The sequence below is a fragment of the Phoca vitulina genome, unplaced genomic scaffold, assembly GCF_004348235.1.
Source record: "Phoca vitulina isolate PV1807 unplaced genomic scaffold, GSC_HSeal_1.0 scaffold11, whole genome shotgun sequence".
NCBI lineage: Eukaryota > Metazoa > Chordata > Mammalia > Carnivora > Phocidae > Phoca > Phoca vitulina.
This window is the reverse complement of record NW_022589714.1, coordinates 41,567,202-41,590,424: the sequence shown is the minus strand read 5'-3', so window position 1 is coordinate 41,590,424 and position 23,223 is coordinate 41,567,202. Positions and strand designations below refer to the sequence as shown.

The 23,223-nt window shown below is 47.0% G+C and overlaps 2 protein-coding genes across 4 annotated transcripts in view; one reads left to right on the top strand and one right to left on the bottom strand.

The window, feature by feature from the left end:
• The window catches only part of LOC116635617 (adenylate cyclase type 10-like), a 44,819-nt gene extending 43,601 nt beyond the window's left edge, over window positions 1-1,218 (top strand). Inside the window, exon 30 of the mRNA XM_032409848.1 lies at window positions 70-1,218. Coding sequence (XP_032265739.1) covers window positions 70-137 — 68 coding nt within the window. The 3' untranslated portion in view covers window positions 138-1,218. The remainder of the gene's footprint in view (window positions 1-69) is intronic.
• An 8,199-nt stretch (window positions 1,219-9,417) lies between these two features.
• On the bottom strand, window positions 9,418-22,763 carry LOC116635618 (triggering receptor expressed on myeloid cells 2-like). Of its 3 annotated transcripts, XM_032409850.1 has the most exons (9): window positions 22,607-22,763; window positions 20,799-21,149; window positions 19,313-19,403; window positions 18,426-18,619; window positions 13,654-13,986; window positions 11,614-11,725; window positions 11,133-11,218; window positions 10,581-10,633; window positions 9,418-10,222 (listed from the first exon to the last, which is right to left on the bottom strand). In XM_032409850.1, exons 1-9 carry the CDS (start codon window positions 22,644-22,646, stop codon window positions 9,911-9,913), a joined length of 1,572 nt encoding a protein of 523 aa, XP_032265741.1. In that variant the 5' UTR covers window positions 22,647-22,763; the 3' UTR covers window positions 9,418-9,910. The 3 variants fall into 3 exon arrangements, with proteins under 3 accessions (XP_032265741.1, XP_032265742.1, XP_032265743.1); XM_032409851.1 differs by lacking the exons at window positions 9,418-10,222; window positions 10,581-10,633; window positions 11,133-11,218; window positions 11,614-11,725; window positions 13,654-13,986 and adding an exon at window positions 17,996-18,360; XM_032409852.1 differs by lacking the exons at window positions 9,418-10,222; window positions 10,581-10,633; window positions 11,133-11,218; window positions 11,614-11,725; window positions 13,654-13,986 and adding an exon at window positions 17,997-18,330.
• Window positions 22,764-23,223: the final 460 nt, after the last annotated feature.

The following is a 23,223-nucleotide window of genomic DNA, read 5'->3' as shown; positions in this document are numbered from 1 at the left end:
TGAGTTAGATTTATAATTGCTGAGGACATTCTTTGAGGTTTGTGATCTTCTTTATGTTCCTGCTTTCAGGATTTGACAGAGTGGCTGATGTCAAGGAGAATAAGGATGAAGAAGAAATTAAAGAATGTATATGTTAAAGAAAATCATCTGAAGGGACCATGGTTCTCTTGTATATAACACAAAGAAATGACCCAAGTTCTCCTTTCTAAGATACTGTATAGTGTATATACTTAATATACTAGCCTTTTACAGTCACCACTATCTATAGCTTTGTCAAAATAAAAGCCTATGTTTCTGAAGCATGAAACTTAGATCTTTCTTAACTCTTAACAGTCATTGGCACAACTGAGGCAGAAATTAGAACCAGCGGTAGACTGGAGGCCTGGGAGGCTTTGAAATGAACTGATTGCTTCTCATGTAAGGCAACATCCATTAGCAGATAGAAAACACAGCCCTAATACAGAGGTTGTGGCTACTTACAGAAAGCCGGCAATATGAGTACTTTGATGATCTCTTGGCACAGATCTCTTGGTAATCTCTTTGATGATCTCTTGATAATGGGCTCCTAAGAAGTCAAGGAATCTTTTGAGAGGGACACAGTGCTGTGGGAATCCATTTCTCTTTTGCACTGTATGACTTGGGGATTCCCACGTGAAGCCGAAATTGCCAAGGTGTGTATGACTCTAGCTGTCTTTTTATTCTCCCTTTCTAGAGCCGCCACCTTTGACTTTTATCTGTTTGATGGCCTTTCTTACCCAAAGCCTAATCTTCCCACTGATTTTTTACACTTTATAACTCAATCATCTAGTGTTCATAGAGTCTGTTAATTAATGTTACAAGAGCTACCATTTATTGTTCACTTACTCTGTGCCAGGCACTAAGTCCTTGAAATACATTCTTTAAATCCTTTTATCAACTCTGTGAAGCAAGTACTTTTATTATCCCCATATTACAGATGAAGAAACTGAAGCTTAGAAAGGTCTTACTCCAGGAAACACAGTCACAAAATGGTGGAGCTGGAATTCTAACTCAGATTTGATTCCAGAGTTTTGCACTAGGCTATAAAGGCTTTCATGGGACCTAGGCTATGGTAAGCTATCCTGTACCCAATCTTCAATATACTGTTCAAATGACCGTGATCAGAACTGTAAGGACAGGGAGGTGTTTGGGAAAATGAGCCCGGTACTTGCCTTTTTAATCATGCTGTGTGGTCCGTACATTCCCTGTTCCCACTCTCCCTCCCCCTGCCCCATCCTCTTGTTACCCTCCCTCCTCTCCCTTTACTCCCACCCTACTCCCCTTTCCATTCCTCTGTCTCCTACCCCCTTCTTCCTTTGTCCTTCTCACCCACTTCCCTCCTCTCTTCCTCCTCCACGCCTTTAAATTTCTGAGATGCAATACAGACTAGTGGTAAAGAGCAAGGACTCTGGAGCCAGATGGCCTGGGGGTTCAAATTCTAACTCTGCTACTTATTAGCTGTGTTACTTTTAGCATATAATTCATCTTTATGCTTCAGTTTCCCTTTCTGTAAATGAGGATAAAAACAGAATAAAAGAACATCATTGTGCAGATAAAATAAATATAAAACACTTAGAACAGTACCTGTATTGTGTGCTTACCTAATAAGTACTCAATAAGTATTAGCTATTATTATCAATTTAATTTTTATATTTAAATATAGATTATACGTTTATGTGGCACAGAATTCAGAAGGAACAAAAGTGTCTAACAGTGAAAGTCTTTCCCATTCCTGTCCTCTAGCCAACAGTTCCCCTCCACAGAGCTGATCTGTGTTACCACTTCTTTGTGTATCCTTGCAAAATCATATGTGCACATGCAAGCAATAGCATATATTTACCCTTACCATTAGCACCCTTCTTTCCCACATATGGCACTAACTAGTCATACTGTGTTGCTCCTTCCTTTTTCCTTTCTTTCTTTTTTTTTTCAATTTGTTTCCCTTTTGGCAATTTTTAAAATTAAGATAGAATTCAGCCTTTAAAAAGACATACAATTCATTAGCTTTTAGTATATCACAAAGTTGTGAAACCATCCTCACTGTCTAATTCCACATTTTTATCACCCCAAAAAGGAACTCTAGGCCCATTAGCAGTCCCTACCCCGTCCCTCTTCCCCCAACCCCTAGTAACCATCTTTCTGTCTCTATGGACCTGCCTTTTCTGGACATTTCATATAAATGGAATCATAATATATGTGTTTTGTGTCTGACTTCTTCCACTTAGCATAATCTTTTCAAGGTTCATCCACATTGTAGCATTCCTTTTTATGGTTGGATAGCATTCCATTGTATGGATATACCACACTTCATTTATCCATTCACACCAGCTTATGGATACAAGGGTTGTTTCCTCTGTTTGACTATTATGAATAATACTGCTATAAACATTTGTGTGCAAGTTTTTGTATGAATATATATTTTCAATTCTCTTGAGTATATGCCTAGGAATGGAATTTAGGTTATACAGAAACTCTATGTTTAACTTTTTAAGGAACCGTCAAACTGTTTTCCGAAGTTGCTGTACCATTTTACATTCCCACCAGCAGTGTGTGAGGATTCCAGTTTTCCCCATCCTCACCTCACCAACACTTGTTATTGATTCTCTTTTTTTAAGATTATATTTATATATTTTGAGAGAGAGAGAGAGAGAGTGAGCGTAAGCAGTGGGAGGGGCAGAGGCAGGAGGAGAGAGAAAATCTCAAGCAGACTCAATACTGATCATGGAGCCCAATGCGGGGCTCAATCTCATGACCCTGAGATCATGACCTGAGCTGAAACCAGGAGAACGCTCAACCGACTGAGCCATCCAGGCGTCCCTGCTTCTTTTTTTGATATAGGCATTCTAATGGGTATGAAGTGGTATCTCATTGTGGTGTTGATTTGCATTTCCCTTATGACTAATGATGTTGAACATTTTTATGAGCTTATTGGCCACTTGATCTTCTTGGAGAAATGTCTATTGGAATCTTATGCCCATTTTTTATTGGGTTACATGTCTTTTTATTGTTGAGTGTAAAGAGTTTTTTAAAATATATTCTCATACTAGGACCTTATCAGATTTGATTTACACATATTTTCTCTCATTCTGTGAATTGTCTTTTCACTTTCATGATGGTATCATTTTGCAGCACAAAAAGTATTATGTTTTCATGAAGTACAATTTGTCTGGTTTTTGTTTTTTGGTTGCTTGTGCTTTAAGTGTTATATCTTAGAAATTGCAAAGGTTTATGCCTCTGTTTTTTTCTAAGAGTTTTACATGGTTTTAGCTCTTTTAGATCTTTGATTCATTTTGAGTTAATTTTTGCATATACTCTAAGTTTCCAGATTCATTCTTTGCATGTGGATATCCACTTGTCTCAACACTATTTGTTAAAAAGACTACTCTTTTCCCCCATTTAAATGATACTCTTGTTGATGTATGGTTTTGTTAGATGTTTGGGTCTACTTCTGAACTCTCAGTTCTGTCCCATTGTTCTCTGTGTCTGTCCTTATGCCAGTACACACCATCTTGATTGTTGTAGCTTTGTAGTAAGTTTTAAAATCAGGAATATGAGTCCTCCAATTTTTTATTCTTTTTCAAGATTGTTTTAGCTGTTTAGGGTCCTTTGCATTTCCATATGACTTTTAGGATTAGCTTGTCAATTTCTACAAAAAAGGGCAGCTATAATTTTGACAGAGATTGAGTTGAATCTGTAAGTAAATTGGGGGAGAATTGCTATCTTAACAATATTAAGTTTTCTGATCCATGAAAATGTCTTGTCTTTTCCACATATTTAGGTCTTTTTTAATTTCTTTCAATGTTTTGCAGTTTTCAATGTACAGGTCTTGAACTTTTTTGTTAAGTTTGCCCCTAAATATTTTATTATTCTTGATTCTGTTGTAATGGAGTTGTTTTCCTAATTTAATTTTTGAGTTGTTCACTGCTAGTGCATAGAAATAAAAATGATTTTTGTATGTTGATTTTGTATCCTGGAACTGCTAAACTCATTTATTAGTTCTAAGTTTTTTTGTGGATTCTTTAGGATTTTGTATATACAAGATCATGTCATCTGCAAATAGAAATAGATTTGCTTCTTCCTTTCCAAGCTGGATGATCTTTATTTCTTTTTCTTGCCTAATTACACTCGTAAGAACCTATAGTACAGTACTGAATGAAAGTGGCAAGAGTGGACATCTTTGTCTTGTTCTCAATCCTAGGGACAAAGCTTTTAGTTATACATCTTTAGGTATGATGTTAGCTATGAGTTTTTTGTAGATGCCCTTTGTCAGATTGAGGAAACTCCCAGCTTTTCCTAGTTTGCTGAGCATTTGTATCATGGTAGGGTACTGAATTTTGCCAAATGCTTTTTCTGTCCTCTATTGAAAGGATCATGTGATTTTGGTCCTTTTTTCTATTAATATGGTATATCTTAGTGATTTTCATGTGTAGAACCAATCTTGCATTCCTGGGATAAATCCCACTTTGTAATGGTGTATAATCCTTTCTATTTATTGCTAGGGCCTATTCACTAGTATTTTGTTGAGGATTTTTGCATCTACATTCATAAGAGATATTGATCAGTAGTTCTCTTGTCATCTCTTTGTCTGGTTTTTACATCAAGGTAAAACTGGCCTCATAGAATGAGTTCCTTCCTCTTCTGTTTTTTGGAAGGGTCTGTGAAAGATTGGTTTTGAAACTCTTTTAATGTCTGGTAGAATTCACCAGTGAAACCATCTGGGCCTGGGCTTCTCTTTCTGGTAAGTTTTTTAAATTATTATTATTAATTAGACCTCTTTAGTTGTTATAGATCTATTGAGATTTTCTCTTTAATCTTGTGTCAGTTTCAGTAGTTTGTGTCTTTCTAGGAATTTGTCCATTTCATCTAGGTTATCTATTTTGATGATACACAATTGTCCACAATTTTCCTTATAATCCTTCTAATCTCATAAAGTCAGGAGTGCTCCCTCTACTTTCATTCCTCATTTAGTAATATGAGTCTTCTCTTTGTTTTTTTGGCTAAGAAAGTAACCTTAGCTAAGATTTGTCAATTTTCTTGATCTTTTCAAAGAACCAGCACTTGGTTTTGCTGATTTTTTTTTCACTCTTTTTCTGTTCTCTATTTCATTCATTTCTTCTCTAATCTATTATTTCCTTCCTTCTGCTTGCTTTGGGTTTAGTCTACTCTTCTGTTTCTAGTTTCTTCAGGTGGAAAGTTAGGTTGTTGATTTGAGATTTTTATTCTCTTTTAATATAAGGTGTTTACAGCTATAAATTAAATTTCCCTCTAAGCACAGGCTTTACTGAATCCCCTAAGTTTTGCTGTGTTATGTTTTTGTTTTCATTCCTCTCAAAGTATTTATAATTTCTCTCGTGATTTCTTCTTTGACCCGTTTGTTATTTAGAAGTGTGTTGTTTAATTTCCACATATTTGTTAGTTTCCAAAATTTATTTCTGTTATTTCTAATTTAATTCCATTATAGTCAGAAAGCATACTTTGTATGATTTCAATCCTTTTAAATTTATTAAGAACTTGTTTATGGTCAGATATATAGTCTATCCTGGAGAATGTTACATGTATACTTGAGAAGAATGTGTATTGTATTTTGCTGTTGTTGGGTGGAGTGTTCTACAGATGTCTGTTCAGTCTAGTTAGTTTTTATAGTGTTGTTCATGTCTACTATTTCCTTGCTGATCTTCCACCTACCTACCTTGTTCTGCCTATTATTGAAAGTGGGATATTGAAGTCTACAGCTACTACTGTTTGTGTATTTCTCCCTTCAGTTCGGTCAGTTTTGCTTTATGTATTTTGAAATGCTGTTGTTAGGTACATGTGTATTTATAATTATTATATCTTCTTGATGGATTTACTCTTTTACCATTATAAAATGTCCTTTTGTCTTAATTAATGTAGCCACTCCACCTCTCTTTAGATAGTTTGCGTGATACATGTTTTTCCATCCTATTACTTTGAACCTACTTGTGTTTTTGAATCTCAAGTTTGTCTCTTATAGGAAACGTAGTTGGATCATGAGTTTTTTAATACATCCTGCCAATCTCTGCCTTTTAATTGGAATATTTATTTACATTCAGTGTAATTACTGATAAGATAGGATTTATGTCTGTCATCTTATTATTTGTTTTCTGTCTTATGGCTTGTTTCCCCTCTCTTTCTCCACTGTCTTTCATTATATTAAATACACAATTTATATTTAGTTTTAATTCCCTTGCCATTTCTTTTACTATGTTTTTGAGGTTTTTTTTCTTGCTGTAGGAATTACAATTAGCATTTTAATTTAAAACAATCCAGTCCACATTTATACCAATTTAATTTAAACAATGTAGGAAAACTTTGATCCTATATAGCTCCATTCCCTCCCCACTCTTTCATATTATAAATGTCATAAAAGTTACATCTTAATAAATGGTGTGCCTGTCAACACAGATATGTAAAAACTGCTTTATAAAGTTGTGTTTTAAATGAGATACAAGGGAGGGAAAGCCAATTTTCTTAAGTGAAGGCTCTTGGGGTTGATGCAAGCCATTGGTTTCCAGAGTTCTAAAAAAGTTGATTCTGGCTATTTTTGCCAGTTTTCTTGTTGCTTTTATGGAACAGGGGATTTTTTTATAGAGAAAGAGAGTGAGCAGAGGGAGGGTAGAGGCAGAGAGAGAGGGAGAAAGAGAATCTTAAGCAGGTTCCATGCTCAGTGCAGAGCCCAACGCAGGGCTCAATCTCAGGACCCTGAAATCATGACCTGAGCTGAAATCAAGAATGGGATGCTTAACCAACTGAGCTACCCAGGCACCCTTGGAAGAGAGAATTTAAGGAGGGCACTTGTTATGATGAGCACCAGGTGTTATTATGTAAGTGATGAATCACTAAATTCTGCTCCTGAAACCAATATTACACTATACATTAACTAACTAGAATTTAAATAAAAATGGGGTGGGGGGGGGGAATTTTCTGAGTTCTTTAACCATTTCCTTTTAAGTCATTCTCAATGTACTTTTAATTTGCATTTCCCTTAGGTGAAGTTAAACATCTTTACTATGTTTATATTTCCTATTTTGTGAGCTATATCTATATATCGTATTAAGTATTTGTTTTCTAATTTATTTGTAGTAACCCCTACTGAGCTCTCTGCCTTTGTATGAGTTGTGCTTTTGTCATGGAGAAAAAGATATCAGTCTTTTCTTATTTTAATGTATCAGTTTAAATGTATCAATGAATTCTTTTATGGCTTCTGAGTTTTGTATAATTTAAAGAGCATTTTCCTCTCTAAGATTATTTTAACTATTCCCCCATGGTCTTTCAAGTATTTTTTAAAAATCAAATTATCAAAACATAATTTACGTACAAGAAAGTGCACCTATCTTTTTTTTAAAGATTTTATTTATTTATTTGACAGAGAGAGAGAGACACAGTGAGAGAGGAAACACAAGCAGAGGGAGCGGGAGAGGGAGAAGCAGGCTTCCTGCCAAGCAGGGAGCCCAATGCGGGGCTCAATCCCAGGACCCTGGGATCATGACCTGAGCTGAAGGCAGACGCTTAACTGACTGAGCCACCCAGGTGCCCCGAAAGAGCACCTATTTTAATGATGGGCTTTGACAAATATATATACCCAGGTAACCACTACCACAGTCATGATAGAAAACATTTCAGTCACCCCAAAAACTTATTTCAGCCTTCTCTACATTCATTACCCCCACCCCAACCACCACCATGAGCACAAAATACTCTCATTTTTTTCATTGTCTTTATATCTGTGATTATTTTCCCCTTGTCATTTCTTATTTCATTCTTCTTTTTAAGTTAATAGCTAACACTTTGTCTCCTTTATTTCATTTCATTTCAAAGAACAAGCTCTTTTATTTATGTATTAGTTATATAATTTTCCTTCTTTCAAATGAACTAGCAATTTGAGTAAGATGCTTAATTCTTGTTGTTGAGGGTGTGACTTTTCCTCTGAGAACTGCTTTAGCTGCATTCCAAAGGTTCTGATATGAAGCAATGGCCTTGTCATGTCACCTGCATTTTCTTTGCTTTGTTTTCATATGTTTCTTATGATAAAATTTAGAAGATCTGTATTTTCATCTCAGAAGTTACTGTTATAAGTGAGATTCTGGTTGGTATTCATAGACTTCTACCATGAGCAATGATGGAATTAATGTATTTCCCTTTCCTCCTTCCCTCTTCTCTACCAGCCAATTGATCTTAGTATTTTCCTTTGTGTTGTTAAATATACTTTTACTTCTGTCAGGCTATAAAAAGTTCAAACTACATTCAGACCAGAGTAACTTTTTCCCAGAGGTGTTCTTTTTAGACTTTATTCTGCCCTTCCCCCACATTCTCTCCCTACCCTCATTGCCTCTCCTCCCCAGCAGGCAAGTCACTAGTTATCTTAGCCAGGGAAAATGAGGGCTTAGTTGATTTGTGGGCAGCTGCTGCCTTCACAAGGGACAGAAGTAAATTTATATTCTGTCACAGGCTGAGACTCTATCAGGGGAGGCTCAGAACATCCTGCCAGAGTTCCCTGAAAATAGCATCACTAGGCCTACCCAGCTGGAGCCCAGGGTGCACGCCCTGCCTGTCCTTTCTCAGGTACCTAAACCAAACTCAGGGCCTCTCCAGATGGTGAAAAACACTTTATGCCTAGCTCTCCATGATTGTAAGAAGAATAGGTTCCTGAGCACCTCATCCTTTCCATCTGTCTGTCATCTCAATATGGGCAAAGAGTTTCAAATTGAACAGTTTCAGAAAAAATCCTGCCAGAGACCTTAAAGGCTCTTCCACCCACAGCCTGGACTAGCTTTCATTTACATTTGACAATGGCCACACCTTTACCATTCATTTACCTTCTTCCCATGCCATGCCTTTTCTCCACTGGGCTCTTTCCAGGCTCCAGATTTCAGGCCAAAGAGTACAGTGCTACCAGATGTCCACCCAATTGAGAGCCAGCTCTGATAAAACATGTCTGCAGAGGTCTTTTATCTCCTGGAGCTTGAAAATCCTTGGTCCTGCCAAGGAATAGGCTTGGGATTTATTTTAGTTTCTGATCTTACTCCTATTTTTTTTTATTTTTTATTTAAATTCAATATAGTTAACATATAGTGTATTATTAGTTTCAAGGATAGACTTTAGTGATTCATCGATTGCATATAACACCCATTGCTCATTAGTTCAAGTGCCCTCCTTAATACCCATCATCCAGTTACCCCATCCCACCCACCTCCCCTTCAGCAATCCTCAGTTTGTTCCCTTAACATCCCTCCTATTTCTTTTCAGCTCCATCTCTCTCACCCCATCTGTCCTGAGTCTCCTTTCACTCACATTATCCCCTTCCTCCCGTCATATGTTGTCACATCAGAGGATGCCGTTTGTTTACAAGGTGCAGAGCAGAAGGCAGAAGAGATCTCTAGACTTAAGCTAATGAATCTATAATTTAGGTACCATGAGAAAGGCAGGAAATACTTTTGAAGAAGTGTTCTTAGTGCCCCTTGAATCAAACTGCATCACAGTATTCTGACCAGAGAATGAAACCATGTCCCTACAGGCAGAACAGGCAGCAGATCATGCAGCACAAGAATCTGGACCAGAATCTTCAGTTCCCAGGCCATGGGAATAGTCAAACTCAGGCCCTTTCCTTCCCCCTCAAACATCAAGAGCTCATATATTACCATTCAGAGTTTATTTAGCTCAGGAGTAAAATGGCAGAGGAACAAGCATGGGGGACTCCCAAGACACCTCAGTCACATTTAAGTCTCACTTTCCAGGTCAGAAAAGTCAAGATGTTAGATTAGAACCTAAGGTCCCTAGCTGCTCTGATATTGTAAGGGTCTAGGGCATGGGCTGGCTGGATGGATGCACAGAGTTCTGGGGATGGTCTCCGTGAGTGTACGGTATGATGGACAGCTTAGCTGGGTGGCATTTGGCCATTCGGTGGATCCTGGGCTGGCTCACAGGAGGCCCCTCCAACATTGTCCCTTCCAGGGAAGATGACTGTGGCATATGTCACAGGCTTGGAGCACATTAGGACCTTAGGAGGCAGAGGGGACGACGAGGATTGGGCTGGGGGTGGGGATTTCTCTGATGAGGGATCAAGAGGTACGCTATAGGTGGTATTGTCAAAGGAAGGTGGCGAGTCGAGCCTAGCATAGGGAATGTCCGATGGCAAATCAAGTCCCAGTCCAGAGTCACTGATATGGTGGGCCACTGAGGAGGCAGCCTGTAACAAAAGCAGATGAGTGAGGCAGAGAGAAAATGCCCCTCTGCCCCAGTTCCCTTTGGGGGGGAAGCCCAGGACCACACTGGATCTGTCTCTCAAATCCTGAGTATGTTAGTGGGCAAGAGGGCTTCCCTTTGAAGATTTTCAAGCCCTAACTTTCTCCCCAAATCGGGGAGGGTGAAATACCAAGGTGGGAAGGTGGAAGATAACTGGTGCCAAGTTTACAGCATTTAGGAAGAGGGTATGGACCCTGACTGGGTCCCAATCTTTCTCTATCCCCTCATCCTGGGACCTCTCAGTGAGCTGGACCAGTGGAAGGTCTGGGGAGTTTGGCTGGGGGCCTGCAGAGGCCTCTTACCATGCCTGGAACGCCACTGCTCTGAGGTTGGCCGCGGACACCAAGCCTGTTTCCTGGGAAGACAGAGGATGACACCACAGTCTGCTTCCCATTCTGGCTCAGAGCCCATCCCCTCACTACCTTCAGAAGTCCCTGAAGCCTCATTCCTGGTCCAGACCCTTCATCCCACTCCTACCAGCAAAACTTACCCACTGCCTCCCCAGTTTTGCCCCACCCTGCCAGGAGCCTCCCACCCACTTACTGCCTCCAACTCCCTTCATCCTGCCTCAACACTCAGCCTGTCTACTGAATCCTTTCCTTCACCTCCTCCAGTCACCTGTCTATCCCACTGCCCACCCTGTCCGATTCCTGTCTGTCCCCAGGACAGCTCCCACTGAATCTCCTTCTTCCCATCCACCCCTCGTCTGGGAACTTCTAGGACCCAAGGGCCTTACTAAAGCCCAGACAAGCCCATCTATAGGGGACACAGACCGAGTCCGGCATTGTCTACAACACTAGCTGGTACATGACCAGCGGGGCTGTGCTGGGGTCGGCAGGTGGATGGCTACCTACCTTTCCTCTTGGCCATCACAGCAAACAGCACCACTGCCACCACCAGCAGGCTCAGCAGGAGCACGGCGCCCCAGATCAAGGGGATGCTGAAGGACATAAAGGGGTAGGTGAGCTCAGGCCTGAACCTGGCAGGAAGCTGCTCACCAGGAACCCCGGAGTGGTGTAGAAGGGTGTTGTTCTTGGTGAGCCATGGTTGCAAGAAGAGCATTTGAGGGATGGAATGAGGAGGGCATACTCAGGCAGGGCAGAAGAGAAACACATTATCAGGGTATCCTGGCTGGAGACCACCGAGATAAAGGGTCATTGCTGAACTGGGATAGACAGGCGGGTCTGCCTGACTTCCTGCCTGATCAGAAGTTCCCCAGGGGTGGAAGGAACCATAAGGTTTCCCCTTGAGTTAGCCTGGGGCTCTGAACAATCTTTCACCCCCTTTCCCACCACCACCCTTTTCCCAGCCACCGAATACAGCTCTTGTCAGTACCTCTTATCCTGGCTGGGTTCCAAAGGGCTGGCACTATCCACAGTGTCTGAGGAGGGGCTGTCAGCCAGACTCCCGGCCTTATAGGTCTCCTCCTCCTCTTTCAGGCTAGGAGCTGAGTCAGAAGGAAATATTAATGAGCACATAGCCGTCCATGGTGGGCAGGGTCACAGGCCTGTTAAGATCTGAGGGACTGGGGGGAGTGGGTCTGAGGAAAGAGAGATCCCAAGTAAGAAACACTAATGTGGGCTTGGCATATTCCTCAGGGGCCCTAATTCTGTAGATCAGGGATGGGCTCTTTCCATATTTACCCCGTTGTGACCAGGCCCACTTTCCCCGCCACCACCAGCTCCCAACCCTTGCCCCGTCTTCCTTCTTCACCTGCTCCCCCACCCTGCCCCCGAATAGGTTCTCCACTCTTGTCCTCAGTGCCAACCTTGCTCCTGGTGCTCATCGATTGGTTTCTAAAGGGGCCTCAGCACAGCCTGCTAGACCTCTCCATATACCTGCAACCATGTGACCCCCCTGCAGGCTGGTTGAGCCCATCTGAAGCTCTGCCCTCAGGATCTAAGGAATTCTAGGGTCACCCGTAATGTGAAATAATCCAAGTGATCCTTGCTGAGAGCCTTGCTCAGACCCCAAGTCTTGGTTTTGTGACAAGGCTTCTATCATCCCTACAACATGCCCAACTTCTGGCTGTGGGACTCAGGGTTGGTTTCTCTGGACCTGAGGATCTGTCTTGGGAACCTGGCCAGTCCTTCTAGACCCTCAGGATAGGGGTCTTCCTTGCTCTCAGAGGCTCATCGTTCCTACCTCCCACCTTAAGCCAAACCAGGATCTGGAGATGCTGTTTCTCCCCTCTTGCCTGCCTATATCCTGCCCTCCTGGTACCTTCTAAGCCACTCATATCCTCCCTGGAAGCCACGCTCCACCAGCTGGCCTGAGCATCCTCTACAACCATCCTCTACAGCTATTGGGCCCCTAGCACCTGCCCCTCTCCCCAGTGCATCCTGTCCTACAAGCTGGAGTTACTAGACCTTAGAGTGTCAGGGAAGGAGGAAGACAGAGGCTGACATAAAATAATGATCATGGACCAGAGATGAGAGGGATTCTAATGACAACTTAGTCCACCTCGTAATTAACAAATGGGGGAAAAAACCAAGAAGAGGAAAAAGGCCTTTCTTCATTTCGTGATTTGGGGATTGGGCACAAATTACTTGAGAAAGGAAGACCTGAAAATGAAAGACTGTCATCACCCATAAAAGAAAGGTAGTAGCAGTCTCCACTTCTGCAGGCAACCTGGCCATTTTCCCTCCAGAACATTTTTTTTTTTACAACATCCAATTTTTCTGGAAAATTTCTTCTTCTACTTTAAAATTGTCTTTTAATAAATGCTTAGACATTAGAAAATTGTAGCCTGTGAGAGAAAACCACAGCCTATCAAAATAAAGTACTTTCTATACTCAAAATAGGGTTGACAATACTGATATCTATTAGTGACATTTTCTTCTTTTTTTTAAAATAGAATGAGTTGAAGTAATTCAGGCACCAAATGCACCCTGCTTGAAGGTGAGGCACATACTAGATGCTCAGTGAAGACATAAAATTAAATAAAACACGGATTCGATCATTTTAAGCTATCAAACCCATTATAACAGGAATAATAAACTGGAAGATTAAAAAAAAAAAAAAAAGGAATTCCAGGTTGCTATGCCCAAATTAAAACTCTGTTTAAAACGTTTCTAAGCGGAAAAAAAATAGCATCAAGTATGTTGAAAATGCTGCAGGAGGAGGCCAGGGCCATGGGTGAGGAAGGAGAATGTGCCTTCCAATGGAGAAACCTGCTGGTATGGGTGGGGGGAGGGACCCAATGTCTGGCTGTTTTATCTCAGACTGCTCACCCAGTTTGGTTTCCGGTCCCTGGGGAGCTGTCAAAAATATCTCCTCCCAATTCCTCCCCCCGCTAAGGATCCCCATCCCTCAAGGACCCAAGAGCAGCCGGTGGGGGTGGGGAGGGGCAATGGCCAGCCGAGGAGAACTCACCTGGAGGGAGCACATCCAAAGCGACTCTGTGCACCGTCTGGGGCCCCGTGGCCCCCTCCACCACGCAGCCATACTCGCCAGCATCCTCCTCCCGCAGGGTAATCATCTCCACCTGGAGCAGGCCACCCCCCAGGTCGGTGAGAAACATGCGCTCGCCCCCGGGGGCTCTGCGATCCACAGCCGAGGACACCAAGGGCTGGCACCCCTCTGGCAAGAGCCGGCACCACACCTTCCGAGCCTTGATGTCCTGGGGCCCGTAGCGGCACTGCACCAGAATGGAGCCCCCCACGGGGGCCTGCAGCACCTCCGGGAAGGTGCCCGCCGAGCCCTGGCCTAGGGAAGGAAAGGACATGGGAAGGCTGGGCAGGAGCTGCGGGAACTTTCCAGTCCACCCACTGCCACGGGCACAGGCACGGAGAGGTCCACCTTCTGGGCCCTACATATGTTATTGTTGCCACAATAACGCCGGTTATTCCTGGGCCTGGAGCGGAGTGTAGGGGGCCCCGAGTGCACCTCCTTCTAACCTTACCTGCCAGTCCCAGGAGCAACAGCGGTAGCAGGTTGGGGCCCATGGCAGGTCGGGCAGATGTCAGCTCTGGGGCTTGCCTGGCCACTGACAGAGCATTCCCCAGGGAGCAGGAAACATCTGCCTCAGACAGTCACGTGGGGCTCTCGGAGGCCATGGAGAGGGAGGCAGGCACTGGGGGCCCCTCTGTGGGTGGGGATAAGGCGCCCTTCCGAAGCCTGGTTGGTTCAGTGCTTGGGAACTTGACCATGAGGGTCGGTAGGGGTGGGCGAGGCAGGGTGAGAAGGCCCAAGGACAGGCAGAACCCAGGCTCTTGGGGCCCGGTTAAGGAATGAGGTGGGAGGAGGATCCCAGTAACTGGAAAGCAATAGAGAGAGAGGGAAGAGAATCCTCAGGGTCTTCCAAAGATCAAATCGGAGGATGCAGAGGTGTGAAGGAGGAAGGTGGAGTGTTATTCTGGTTCTATAGTCTGTAATGAGCACACAGGCCTGAGCTCTCAGGAGACTGTCCGGTCCTGCTGCACGACCTCACAGCAGGAGGCCCCACTCCGAGGTGCCCTGGATGGCACCCACCTTCATTCACTGTGCCCGGTGCTCTCGAGACTTGGCAGCGTGCACCCATGTTCTCCAGTTCTGGCAACCGCATCCATCCTTTGATAATGACGCCCCATTTCCTCTTCCCCCGTTTTCTGGAACTCCTTAACTAGTTGGATACTGAACCTCATGGATTCATCTCATTTTCCTATCTTTCCTCTCTTGTTTTCCATCTTTTTGTCCGTTTTGTTCTGATCTCAAGAAGACACCCTCATCTTTTCCTTCCATCCCTTCTATTATTGTGTTTATTTCCTTAGTATTTTCAATTTACAAGGTTTCTTATTCTCCAGACATTTCTTATAGCATATTATATTTGTTTCAAGAATATCCTAGCCTGTCTGTTGGGAGACAATTCTCCACGGATATTTTTACATTTCTGCATGGTCTGGGCACTGATCGAGCTTTGTTCTAGCGTGATTGAATAGCAAACATGCCTTGAATGCTAGAGAGAGTGTATCAGCTCCAGAGGGACTTGCTTAGACAGATCTACCCCCTCCCTCGAGAAGAGCTGTTTACCTTCCAGAGTAAAGGTGTCTCTCTCCCAAGAGAGGGAGATGGGCTGATGCTGTATATAAATTCCAAGCCTCATCTTTGGAGGTTCCTCTCCTGTGACACAAGCCCACTGCCGGCACAGAAAACATATGGCCCCCATTCACGTTGCCCTGTTGAAAACTGGGGTTTGGGGACCCTGCACCAAATGTGGGCGATAAACCTCCTGACCTGGGACAGTGGTGTTCAGAAAGACAAGGGCAGGCAAGGTGGGGATGGCTGAAAGGGGCAAGCTGCCCCTGACCTAGACATCACACCTAGAAAGGGGCTAAAGAAACCACCCTCCTTCCTTCCTCTCCCCTCCTTTCTCTCCTCCTTCCCTCTCCCTCTGCCTCTCTCCTTCCTTCAGGAGCAAGGGAGCTACCAATGGGGACTGCGAACAGGAGCCCGAGAAAGCTGGACAGTGTGTGAAGCTGGAAGTGGTGAGAGGGTGACCAGCTGTCCCGTCTGCCTGGTGCTATGAGTTTTCCTGGGGACATGAGACTTTTGGTGCTACATTGGCAAAGTGTTGGGCAAACTGGACAGGTGGGTAAGCCTCATGGGTGACATGAAAGTGCTTATATCTGTCCTGCCAATATGCATCAGGTTTTCTTCGATTTCCTTACGAGAAAGCTATTACACTAATGGGCCGTGAAGAGGAGACCTGTCCTCAATATGTAACCAAGTGTCTAAAACAGGTACAGTCTACACCTTTGCAGGACAGAGGTGACCAGGCCTCAGGGAGGTGTCAGATTGTGGGCATTAGAGAAGAGGAAGGAAGCCAGTGTTCATCTGGGACCTGCTCTGCACCAAACATCTGGCCTGGGACTTTCACTAATGGTGTTTCTTTCAACCCCACAAAACCCCAGCAAAAACAGGGTTGATTTGTTTGTTTGTTTCTTTTGTTTTTTAATAGGTGAGGTTCAGAGGGGTTAAGGAACTTGCTTCAGGTTTCTGCGTAGGAGGCAAATTTGGAGCTAAATTACCTGACCCCCTTCAGTCCCGTGTTCACCCCAGAGAGTCCAAGGCAGGGGATCCCAGTGGCGATCCAAACCCTGAGGGGACGTCAAAATGTGGCAGAGGAAGAAAGACAAAAGGCCAAGCTCTCAAGAGCAGGCAAGCAGCAGGCACTCTCCAGTGACGCACACAGGGGACCGTCCCCTGCCATCTTGTCGGCCTTGGTGCTAGCAGGTGGACAGGCTCACTCCTGGCTGCTAGACTGTACCTCAGGTCTGTGGGAAGGAGACGGGGCCCAGAACCTGATGAGGAAGCTTGACGTGCCGCTGAGTCCAAGGACCTGGGACACATAGCCTGGACCAGCATCCCGGAGCTGGGGACAGGGCCAGCGCAACAGCCTCTGTGGGGAGTGGGCAGGGCTTGGCTGGGCTGGCTCCGGGGAGTGATGTGTAGACGTGAGGCTGGACACGAGGACTCCAAACCCCAGGAGCCCACGCCCATGGTAGGGGGCAAAGCCCTGGCCACAGGGGCTCCTGGGCTTCCACCTTGCCAAGGCCAAGGATGGGAATGACTCATTTCCTCCTCTTCCTGCAGGCCTCCCTGGGCAAATCTCCATCCCCTCCCTCTCACTCGTGGCTGCGGTGGTGTGTTGTGCTCGGGGGAGAGATGAAGTTCCTGAGCCGCCCTGGCTGTCCCTCTGCCCCAGTCCTCGGGTCCCGATATCCTCGTGGTTCACTTCCTCACCTCCTCCCAGGGCTTCTCCAGCGGTTCTTTCTGATGCCCTCTAGCATGACATCATCCTGTCCCTTCTGCACTCCCAGTCTGCCTAGTCATTTGCTCCTCAGCACTTTATCTTTTTTTTTAGATTTTATTTATTTTGTCAGAGAGAGAGAGAGAGAGCACAAGCAGGGGGAGGGGCAGGCAGAGGGAGAAGCAGGCTTCCTGCAGAGCAGGGAGCCCGATGCGGGGCTCGATCCCAGGACCCTGAGATCATGGCCTGAGCCGAAGGCAGACGCCTAACCGACTGAACCACCCAGGCTCCCCCTCAGCTCTTTATCTTTTAACACACCATCTGGCTGACTTATTTATTGTGTCTGTCTCCCTCCCCTCCCACTAGTCTGTGGCTCTGTGTGGGCAGGAATCTTGGCCCATTTTGTTCACTGTTGTGTCTTGGGCGCCTAGAATGGTATCCGGCACAGAAAATATCTGTTGAATAAATAAACGAATAAATGAGCAGGCTTGAGCTAGAGGGAAGGGCAACTTGAACACCAAGCGAAATTTGCACTTCCAGGCTCTGCTGGGGACTTGGGGTGACGTCATTCCCTTTTGAGCCTCAGTTTCCCTTCTGTGTAGTGAGAGGCTCAGAGCAGTTGTTCCCGGCTCTGGTATGCTGCACTATATAAGAAGCTGTGGCTGTTTGCCTGTAGAGGAAGTAACAGGAGGAAAGCAAAGCTCTGGGGAAGGGAGTGGATGAGTCAGCTGGGAGATGGACTGGGGCAAGGGTGGGCAGCAATAATCCTAGAATAATCCTCCTGAGGGGCAGGAGGCAAGTGGAGGAGAGGGGAGCCAGACTGGGTGCTAGAGAAATCCCAGAGGAGGAGGCAGGATTCAGTAATTAGATCTAGGGAAGGGAGCGAGAAGAAGACAAAGATGGGTGGTGTGGAGCCTTTGAGAATGGCGGGATGCAGTAGCCTAAGGCCTGAGGCCCCGAGGGGTCAGAACTTTTATCTCATCCTCGGCCAAATTCATTCTCCTAGCCCTGGAGCAAGAGAGAGGCCTTCGCAAAGCCCCAAACCATCCGATTAAACATGAAGTCTTGGATTTATTTGGGAGAGTATTTAATGCCCAGTGTATAGAAGTTGACAAATGTTCTCCCCCTCCCCCCCCCACACACACACACCCTTCTGTTTCCAGGACCAGGGGAAGCAGAGGATGGGCAGGCTGGCCTTTTGCCAAAGCAGAACCAGGAGTCTTGGTGGCCGAGGGGCCAGTGTGCAGGCTGGGGTGGTTCCAGCAGGCCTCTCCTGGGCCTCGTCCCATCAGGGGTCCTCTTCTCTCATGTGTCTCTCCGCTCTGCAACCGACCGATGCTCACATGGCCCCTCTGAGCTCCACCTTGCCACCCCTGCCCCGTCCACCCCCAGCCACCGCTGTGCTCCTCATGCTCACCTGTTAGGGTCTGGAGCTGGTAACCTGGGTCGTGGCCACAGTCCAGCTCACTGGCCGGGGGTGTCCCCAGTTTCTGCCCACGCCAGGCCATAGCCCAGAGGGCACTGGCTGCTAGAAACTTGCTGAGAAAGATGCAGGCCAGGAGGAGAAGGATGGAAGTGGGTGGGAAGGGCATGTCCTCTTTGGAGACACTCCTTGGAGACACAAGGAGGACATGAGGGAGGCCTTGGGGTGGCCCGCACACTGAAGTCTGCCCTCGGAGAAGGAACAGGGAGACACTGGGAGCTCTCAGGGGCCTAGAATAGCTCCCCACCCAGCACCATCCCTGGGATGAGGCTTTGTGGGCTTGGGGGAGCCTGTAATCAGGATCTACCTGCTGAGCACATTTAAACACTTCCCTTGCTGAGCAATTACCTGCTGTGCATGATGGTATAGTGGGGGGGGGGTGCACATGTGTACACTGTGGTTACATTAACAATATTTCAACACCAGTATACAGGCATGAACCAATCAGAGCTGATTCTGGTCCTACCAAAGGAGCAGGTATCTGCTGGGGGTCCCAGTCTTGTACTTAAACTTGTATTGTTGTTAAACTGTGGGCTGTCAAAGGGCTGCCAGGGGAGGAAGGGGAGGCTGGGCATTCAGCAGGCTTGGAGCAGCAGTTATGTATAAAAAAAGAGAATTTCAATATTTTAACAACTGGCATGGCCATACCAACACACAGTGGTGGTTGGAGGTTGTGTTCAGACAAATCATCTCCAGGCCCTTTCATGCTTTAATTGTCTTCAAATTTGTAGTTAGTTCTAGGACCCCAGCCTCCATCCCATGCCCAGGCTCTGCACGGCGGAAGTCTGCCCAGAGACCTTAGCAGAGACCCGTCTCTATACCTGGCGATGCTGGGCTCCACATGGATGTCCTTGAAGCCTTTGGACTCTTCGGGGATCCAGAGCTCTCCAGGATCCAAGTGATCAAGGGGGTCTGTGGAAGACAGAGCCTGTGAGCCTCTAGCCCCTCCTCCTTGAGGCAGCCGGCTGCAGTGGGGAGAACCCATCTGGGTGTGGTGAGGCCCCCTGGGCTCTGGCCCAGAGCAGATCGGGTCATTAGCCTCTCTGAGCCTCAGTCTCCTCACCTGGAAAGTGGGTCGAATAGAAACACCTCCTTTATAGTAGTGTTGCAGGATTCAGGGAGAGCATCTTGTATAGTGCTTAGCACCTCATCAGAGCTCGGTAACTCCCACCCTCCCATTACACAGGGTCTTTGGGAAGGTCAAGTGCATGAATGGATGTATTTGAAAGTTCTGCGTGAACTGTCAGGCTGTCTACACCAGCTATGGATTATTATTATTATTATTATTACTTTATATTATTTTCCTGCCACCCCCTTGGGAGTTGGCTGAGGCTTAGACCCTGATAGGGCTGAAAATTTGTGTCTCTTCACCCAATTCTCCCCCTTCCTACCATGTAACAGAGTGATGGACGTGGGGTTTGGGTCTAGGGCAACCCGTTTCCCCTCCGCTCCCCACCTTAGACCTTAGACAAATGGCTCATTTCCACCATAAGGGGCCATGTTGTGGGGGAGGAGGTGGGCAAGGGGGAAGTCAGAAAGGGGACTGTACCGCCAGATTTCTTCTCCTTGGGGACACACGGTGTTCTGGAGACACAGGCAGAAGGCTTCCCTGGAGGGCTTCCCTGTGCCAAGCTCAGGGGTGGGGAGGACCCCGCTGCCTGGCAAGCCTGGACTGAGGACCCCAGGTCAGCTCAGCAGCGGGAGGCTGGGGCGTGGGCTGTCACTTACCCCCAAGCACTTTTAACCCTGTCACCTCATGGGCGCCTCACAGGAGCCCTGTGGGGGCAGCAGGACAAACATCATCATCTCCATTTAAAGATGAGGACATGGAGGCCCAGAGAGGCAAGCACATCACCCGGGGTCACAAGCAGTGCCCCTTCCTCGGGCTGTTTTCTGCACCAGGTTGGCACTTACTTTATATTGGCAGGTCCTTTGGGTAATTGGGTGAGGGAGCAAATGAACCTCTTCCTACTCCTTAAGGGCCGCTTTAGGTGTTCACATCCTAACTGGATGCCAAATGGATAAAGCTGTTTGGGGAGGCAGGACCATAGCCAGCTCATTCGGTGCCTTGTGCAAATTAGAGGCCAGGACCCTTCCTGCCAGGGATGCGGTCCTGCCCCAGGGAGCGCAGCCTGGAGAGGGGCGCCAGGGCTGGAGTGTGGCCCCCATGTGCAGTGAGCAACCCGCACAGCCATCCACTGTGGCCCTGAGTGGGAGGGCAAGAGCCGCATGGTGGGTGTTCCCAGACATCGGGGACCTGGTCCCAGCCCAGGGATGGGCCAGCGGTGCAGTCCGCCACGCACTCACCAGCCAGCACCTCCACCAGGACCCTCCTGAGGGTGTCGGCCTCATCCCTGTACAGACTCTGGCACTGGTAGAGGCCAGCGTCATGGGCTTGAAGGTTCCGCAGCGTGATGGTGAGAGTGCCACCCAGGGCGTCGTCCACGATGGCTGTGCTCCCATTCCGCCTTGTTAGGAAGGACAGCATCCATGAGCGGTGGGTGCTAACGACCCGCTGGCACGGGCCCCCTTCATCCAGCTGGCGGCACCAGGCTTTGCGTCTTCCCCAGTGCTTCAAGGAGTTGTAGGGGCAGGAGACCTGCAGGGACCGGCCTGCCATGCCCTGGAACACCGTCATGTTGTGGGCTCCGGACAGCTCTGGGGAGGAGATGTTCCTTCACTCTTTGTTCATTTACCAAATGTTTCTCGAGCGCCCACTGTATGCAATGACCAAAGAGATCGAAATCTTGCCCTTAAGGAGCTCAGGTTCTTATTTAAGTTGGGAGAAGGTGCACAGCCCACCGTGACACCCAGGTCCTAGGTCTGGCTTTAACACCGTTGGACTTGCTGGGCATTTTTAAAGAAGTAACTGACCATCTCTGGGCCTATTTCCAGAGACATTGGTCTTGAAGTTCCCTCCAGTTCTATTCCACACATTTTCTCCCTATCATATGGGACCCTCTCCATCTCAAGAGAGCAGGGCCAGTGGCCCCTCAGCCTGGGCTGGATACCGTCTCCCGGCCCTGGCCATTCATGCTTACTCTGCAGCTGCCCACGCCCGCACCGGCTCTGCATCTTCTCCTTCTGACCTTTGGCTCCCGGCTTCCCTATTTCTGTGGCTTTGTTCCCCTTTCAGGAGAGACTCATCTCAGAGCTATTTTGGGGGAGACATGAGGCTGCTATTTTGGGGACCTTTCTTGGGGCAGGGGAGACAGGCTTAGAGCACAGTCTATTGCCAGGGCAGAAGCTGCAGAAGAATCACCTGGAGCCCCCTGCCTCAACTTCCCCTCTCTTGGTCCTCCCTTACCCTGTCTTCAACCATATGGTGACAGAAACTTGGAAGACAAGATCAGGGAGTGGGTGGCCTGCCTTTAGGAAGCAGTGCTCCTTCCACTTGTCACCCTGTCCATCCCTCTGCTTCCAGGCAGCCCCCGGTCTTCCCCCCACTCCACTCCTAGCTAAGAAGCCTCAGGAGCAGGGCTCCGCTGGAACAGCCTCTCCTCTCACCAGGCTTGCCTATTGCTCTAGGGGAACAAGAGGCACCTTCCCCCAATAAAAGGAGGTAGTTGTGTGCAAGAGTCTGGGGTGTCAGCCCTCCAACTCAGTGACAGAAATCTTCAGCCCCCTTAACTCCCTTCCAGGGCAGAGGACAAGAGGACCTTCACATCAGCAGAAGAGGCACCCCGAAGATGCACATGCTTGGTTGTGGGTTTCTTCCCTCTTTCTTCCCTCCCACATTGCCATCCCTCTGGGGCTAGCGGTTCATAATTTTAGGGGCTCTTACCCATGCCCCCCAAAACTTCCCCCAACTGCTAGTTAGTGCCTGAGATGTCACTATCAGAATTCCTTCCTTTTCCATGTGGCCAGAATCCACCAGCCCCTTATACTTCCACCTGTATGAAAAGTCTGACAGTGGGCTCTCACACGGGGGAGGGAGGGAGAGCACATAAAGCACATAAAGAATGTGGGGCGGGTGGGGAAAAGAGGGGTGCAGAACATGCTGCGGATTTTAACCGCCTTTATAGTTCAGCCCAGTGCTCCCCACCCACCCGCCCGCCATATACTCAAGGAGGGGACGGAGAGACGGCAGGGGCAGCGGAGGGACGGGGTCCTACCTGTGATGGCGAGCAGGATGAGCAGCCAGAGAGGCTCCATGCCTGCCTTCCCTGGTGGAGGGCAGACACAGGGTACCTTGTGCAAGATCTCGTCTTTCCCTTGAATTGCAGAAAAGAGAGGGTTCAGGCACGTCAAGTGCTGCCCACAGGAACTAGGCTCCTGGGGATTGAGAAATAGTCAGGACTGGGGTCTGGCTTTATGATTTAGGGAGGGGTTGTGGGGGGGGGTGGGGAGGAAGGGAGAGGAGGAGCCAGCCACTGCCTCCCAGCAGCGAGAGGCTGGGGATCCCAGACCTCTGAGAGGCCAGCCCGCCCTACTGCCCCTGCCGGCCAGAGTGACCCCGAATGGCTGGGGCTGGTCAGTGTCCAAGGCACAGTCCTCACTGCTGTGTTCAGACCCTCCTCCTGCCACTCACCCACTCACAGCACCTGCCACACTCTGGTTCCGGCCTTGCAAGGGATAGGGAACTGCTGGACCCTCAACCAGCCCCTCTTAGTCCTTCCCTCCAGGCCAGCATCCCTATAGTGTGGCAGCGTCAGACTTCAAGTCCCTCCTTCCTCAATTCCTGTGTGTGCAACCACCCATCCATAACCTCTCTGTGTCTCAGTTCTTACAT